At 37.3% G+C, this 5957-nt stretch overlaps 1 protein-coding gene across 1 annotated transcript in view; it reads right to left on the bottom strand.

The window, feature by feature from the left end:
* Positions 1–1909: 1909 nt before the first annotated feature.
* The window catches only part of PPTC7 (protein phosphatase targeting COQ7), a 40095-nt gene continuing 36047 nt past the window's right edge, over positions 1910–5957 (bottom strand). The window contains exon 6 of the mRNA XM_061141926.1: positions 1910–5699. Within this exon, the coding sequence (XP_060997909.1) occupies positions 5641–5699 (59 nt within the window). The 3' untranslated portion in view covers positions 1910–5640. The remainder of the gene's footprint in view (positions 5700–5957) is intronic.

Raw genomic sequence — 5957 nt, 5'->3', positions numbered from 1 at the left:
ACTTGCTTTAAATCTATTATGCTACGTGGGAGGCAGAAAAGTTTTTTGTGTCGGGAAAAAGCTCATTAGAATTTTCTTCAGTTCAGGGAATTCCCTGGCAGTCTGGTGGTTAGGACTCTTGAGTTTCCGTTCAAGGGGCAAGGGTTTGATCTCTGGGACCTAAGGTTCAACAAGCTGCATGGTGTGGCCAAAAAAAGAGAATTCTTCAATGTAGTGTTTATTTACAAGAGTTTTTAGCATTTTCTTTGCCAGTTTTATAGTTATTTAAACTTTCAGTAGCAGCCATTTCGAGTGCATCAGAATGGCTTGTAAAGTTCAGGTATCTTTTGTATTTGATTTCAAGTATTTGAGCTTTGATGCTGACAGAACGTTCTGCAGTCTTTTCTTATGTAAGATCATAACTTTTACACAGCAGGGGAAGAAGAGAGTGAGATGGAGAAAGCAGCATCAGCATATATGCACTATCAGGTGTAAGATGGATAGCTGATGAGACGTTGCCGTATAGCATAGGGAGCCCAGTCTCGTGCTCTGTGATGGCCTGGAGGGATGGGGTGAGGGGAGGCCCAGAAGGAGGGGATGTATGATTATGGCTGATTCACATTGTCATATGGCAGAAACCAACCCAACATTGCAAAAAAAAAACAAACCAACTTTTTCTCCATTGCTTATATTTTGTTAAGAATTTAAATAATGTGATTAAAAAATTTTGCAGTGTGATGCAGAAAAGAATGGAAGGGATGCCAAAAAATTATTTTTGTATTAGCTGACATAGAACAGCAGCCTCCACTGCCAAGAAAGCCTGGGTCTGGAGTGGAATGAGGGGGAAGATTAATGTCTCTGTTCTTTGCCTCTTTAAGAATTAGCTTCTTACCGGCACAAGCTAAACAATCTGACACAATAACATTGTTATGTAACATCTTATGATGTATGCCTCTCCCTCCCCTAAACCTGTTTATAGTGTTATAACCTGACAAACTAGACTTCTGTAACACCTTATTGTTAAGTCTGTGAAACCATCAAATCACAAGGAAATATTAACTGGCAAGCAGTTGTGCTTTAGATTTTGTGAGGATTAACAAAACAAAGGTGGCTGAGTGGATTACTAAACTTTAGAACGGTGAACAGAGTTATAACTAAAACCAGAATGAGTCTGGCTCATGTAGCTTGGTGATGAGTCAGAACTACCCACAATAACCTACTAAAAACTCAAGTTTATCCCGAAATGTTCCTCAGTGAATGAAAATGGGTTTTCACGAAGCTTTTAGTGGAAACTGGCAATGCCCACATAATTCCACATTGTAGGCTAAAGATTTATGTATCTTTTGTTTACACTGATGATTAACAATGAATTACACATATTCCTTACAAATGCGGATGACTACCCAGAGGATATTATATCCAAGGGTAAGTGTAGGTCTCCTCACTGAGGATGAAGTTTCTGACTCACTGAAATGGGTCAGGGCGGTTTAGCCTGTGAAGGCACATCATCAGTGATCACCTAGATTCAGCACTGATCTGTAAAAGATAGTTACATTGTCAAGTTGTATATAATTTGGATTTTAGAATTGGATACAGAATGCTAAATTTAAATGACACCAGATTTGTGTGTGACTTCACATACCATTTAAAAGAAAGATGGAAAAGTTTTCCCAGCTGAGAGAACAGCTATATGTCACATTCAATGATTAAATCCATTTTGATTCATTTTTGAGGAAGCTAAAGTGATGCAGTAAATCAGCTGGAGAAAAAGAGCCTTAGGGATAAACTAGTGAAAGACAGAAACGATAGCCACAAAGTTATGGAGTCACTGCTACACTGAGAGGCTTGGAAATGAGGACCTGATAGAGACCAACAAACTCAATGTCAAGGGCGTGTCTTGTTACTACTCAAATTAAATGGAGTACACAGATTAGTATAAATACTATTATTTATTAAATATCTTTACAGTTTATTTAAATGTATTTACAGAACTATTCCTGCATAAGTTATACTTCAGACATCCAATTCAGGTCATTGCCTCTTGGGTAATAAGACAAATAATGATAGTCTCAACAGAAAAGAGCAGCTCATTAGTATACACAAATTCAGACTTGCTTCATTGTTTAGCCATCTTTGCCACAAACTACCTGCTTACAGTTAAAATTTTGACATGGACAACTGCTGATTTTTAACTAAGAAGCCCAATTTTGCAAATAATTTTTTTTTTAAACAAGTAGAATCCAGATGTTTTGTGTTCCAAATGTTTTATAAGCAGATTTTGGTTTTTTCGCTATTGCAAAATTTGTTAAATGCACAAATGTGATAGTTTCCGGGAACATTGGATGCTGTAGCTTCTACAAAGATAGCTGGTATAAGGTGACAAGGAACCATGAATTTAATCAAAAGTACAAACATTTACAGTTCTAGCCAATCTTGTTTACAATCTCCAAAATGCTCAAAACTGACTCAGTGAATTCCCACAATTTCTGCCTTGTTCCTTGATGTGGTACATTGGTGGTACTGAAGGGTACTGTTCTACCCAGAACAAATGCAACTGATGGGATAAGATACCTGCCCACCATGCAAAGCTTGAAGTCTATTTTCTAAATCTAGTCACAGCCCAACCCCCAGACATGCACAACTGGAATGGATTCTTTTGTGATTTAGTACCCATCAACCATGTCAAGCCAGTACAGTAATTCAGGACAAAGAACTTGTTCTCTCAGCCTCATTTCTTCTTTCAGTCTTAAGAGCCTATGGACTCTACCGCATATCCATTCGTTTTTTTTTGTTTTTGTTTTTTTTGTGCGCAGGCAGCCTAAGTTCACAGGAAGAAACAAGGTTCTGATATGTTTAGAGTGCACACTTTAAAACAGAACAAAATAAAAATTTCAAGCATGTGATAAAAATATTGATTTTTATAATACAGTATTGCTTTATAAATATAGATGGAAAAGCTATAAACTTTACTGGTCTTTGGTGCATCCAGAGAGGGATAAATAATTTGCCATTTGTAAATTAGAAATCCAAATTCTCTTTTGTTATAAAAGTCCACTACACGAGGCAAATGTGTGTGTTTATACTGCTTGATTTAAAGAACAATTAACACATCAAGTTTAGAATCAGACCCACCAAGTGGTATATGTCAGGCATGCCCCACAAAGACTTGGGTCCTGTGGCCTGGAAAATCCCAGTATGGGTACCTACAGAGCCTCTGACCACTGAGAGCAAGAGAGTTGTTAAACAGCACTCCAACAGACCCCCAAAGTCATAAAACTAAGTGCATAACACAAAAAGGGCAGGGGGGAGAAACAGAAAATATTTTGCGTCCCTAATCTACAGGCCAGGTCCAAAGTCAGTTCCCCTGTGAAACTCAATTCTTGTCCCACTGTTTTCAACATCACTGAAACACGTCAATTTCTAACGATCATTTCTCAAAAAATACTACATTGATTAAATGAGTTGTGTAAAATGCCATCAATCTACCTTTATGAAGACGGTGTTTGATGAGTTTAGATGAGTGCAGAGAAAAGCCAGTGACTTGACCAGCAATGCTCTTACCAGGAATTAAATGTATGCAATGGAAAATTAATACAACATATACCTGGATCATAAGGCTCCATGCTTCTGACCAGAAATAAAAACCCAACAAAAGAACTGAAGTTGTCAGTCCAAGTGTAAATGTATTCCTTCCAACAAAACCTTTCTGGATGCAACTTTCTTTACTTTTTAAATACAGAAAGACTGCAAATAGTTTGTGCAAAATAAATACCCTGCCACTTGCCACTCACCTGTCTGTGTATTATCACAGCATGATGGGTTCTCATTATTTGAACAGTCTCTCTCCACTCCCTACCCCACCCCCCGATCTCCTTTACCAAAGAATTCTGTTTTGTCAAGTTAGGGTAGTTAAGGCATTCTGACAAGTAATTAAAGGTGATTCAAAATAGGTATCTAAACATTATGCCAATTTAGGAATAGTAGATAAATTACTGAACGGCTTACAAATGAATAACTCATTCTTATTATAAATGAAATGCCTGTTACAAGCATGATGCATTGAATATAGTAATGACATGTACATGGTACATGTTAAACAATTTTAAATAAAACAAGCTTGACAGTTACTCAAATATACAGTATAAATTCACAAAACAAAATCTTTTTAAAACAAGTTGAGGTAACCTCAAACATAAGTTTTAATGCAATAAACCAGGGAGTAAGTATCTCCTTTAGAGAAAGAGACTTTCTACGTTCTCCTCAAGTAGATTCTCATCAGGTTTAATTGCATTCTTATCTATACACCAATGTTACCTGACTTATATATAAAACATGGCTTTAATTTAAGGATTTCTAAGTATATATATTTTTCTACCACCAAGTTAATGAAGGAAAAAAACTGACCCCAAAATATATATCTTTACAGCAGTCGACTTGTACACAAACCTTAAAAATAACTTTGAGCTTGCAGATAATGGAAAAACTGAATACGGGGTAATTTTATAGGGAAACTATACACTGCAAGATGGCTATTTGGAAACTGTAAACATTAAGCTTGATTTGGAAACCCCTAAATTTCTGTGAAGGGCAGATGCAAATGTCAGATCATCACTAGACATCTTCCTCGGGGACTCCTGTGCCACTGCCCATGGTGCTCCTTCACATGGACTCCCTGAATCTGGTACATGCTCTACAGAAAGCAGGGCTACTAACGACAGGTCTAAGACATGAGGGGTAGCATGACCTGATAGGCCAACAAAATTCAAAGTTAGAGCTGTCCATTCTCAACCCTTCAGGCCTGTGGGCCTAGAGCTCTCAGATGGGGGCATCATACCAGACAGCTGGGAGGAATTTCAGCTGCAACATTAAATACCTAGGCCTTGAGGAATTTTATAACCTTGAATAATATTCCATTAAAAAATTCTGGTAAGGAGTCTCCCCAACCCCTCCTGCAAATAAGCCACCAGCCTGTGATATGCAATAAAATGCTGGAACTTCCATCACAGGAGCACAATTAAACATCTTTTAAAAACCATGAAACATTTGCATCCATAGGACTAAAGTGAATTTTTCCTTCAACCTGCAAAAAAAAAAAAAAGCTCCCAGGATCAAGATTTTATAATCCAGAGCAATGTTTTAGAGCAAAATTATAACCCCCTGAAAAAACAGGAGTTTATAATGAAAACATAAAGCCACACTCGATCATAACACAGACTGTATAGTACACGTGTAATGCATCATTTGATGAGTATGTTTCTAGTAGATGTATCATAACATACAATTTGTGTCAGACTTTTAAAATCCCTTTTACACACTGTAATTTTGAATTCACTTTTCCAATATTACTCATTTTCAATACTTCAACCGTTTTCAAAAAGTAATAGTCATTTTGGCTTTGAAAACATCCATCCCATCATGGAAAGGACAATGTGAAGGCCAATCTTCAGATCTGATTTTCTTCAAATGTTGCTGGCAGATATGAGCAGTAGAATGACAGTAGTGGTTCTCAACAAGGATCTCAAAAAGACAGGCAAAAGGTTTACATCACTGGCCATTGAGATCAGTGGCAAAGAAACGTGGTCCTGCCAGCAGGATCAGCACACGCGGCAGGGGAGAACTTGGGACGATGAAAGGGGAGGCAGGAGTCGACACCCAGGCGAGTCAGTCTGTATACTCAGCCACTATTGAGAGAAGGACGGTGATGTCATCTGGCTTTCCACCTACAATGAAAATGAAAATGTATTCATACATTTTAAAAGGAAAAAAGAAAAAAATGTAAGCCTAAATAAGTAAGTACTAGGAGACAAACAGGTTTGTCAATATACTCTAGTAGAAAAAAAGGGGAAAAAAGTCAATAAATAGTTAAAAATCATCAAGAAATTACATCTAATTTAATTGAAGCTTAAAAAAAAAACAACCCTCTCTGCTCCTTTTCAATAGGAGCTTTGTTAAAATGGCCACCACCACATCCTCTGTGT

This window comes from Dama dama, chromosome 5, assembly GCF_033118175.1.
Source record: "Dama dama isolate Ldn47 chromosome 5, ASM3311817v1, whole genome shotgun sequence".
Classification (NCBI taxonomy): Eukaryota; Metazoa; Chordata; class Mammalia; order Artiodactyla; family Cervidae; genus Dama; species Dama dama.
Note: the sequence above shows the minus strand (reverse complement) of the source record. Positions and strands in the feature narration are given on the sequence as shown.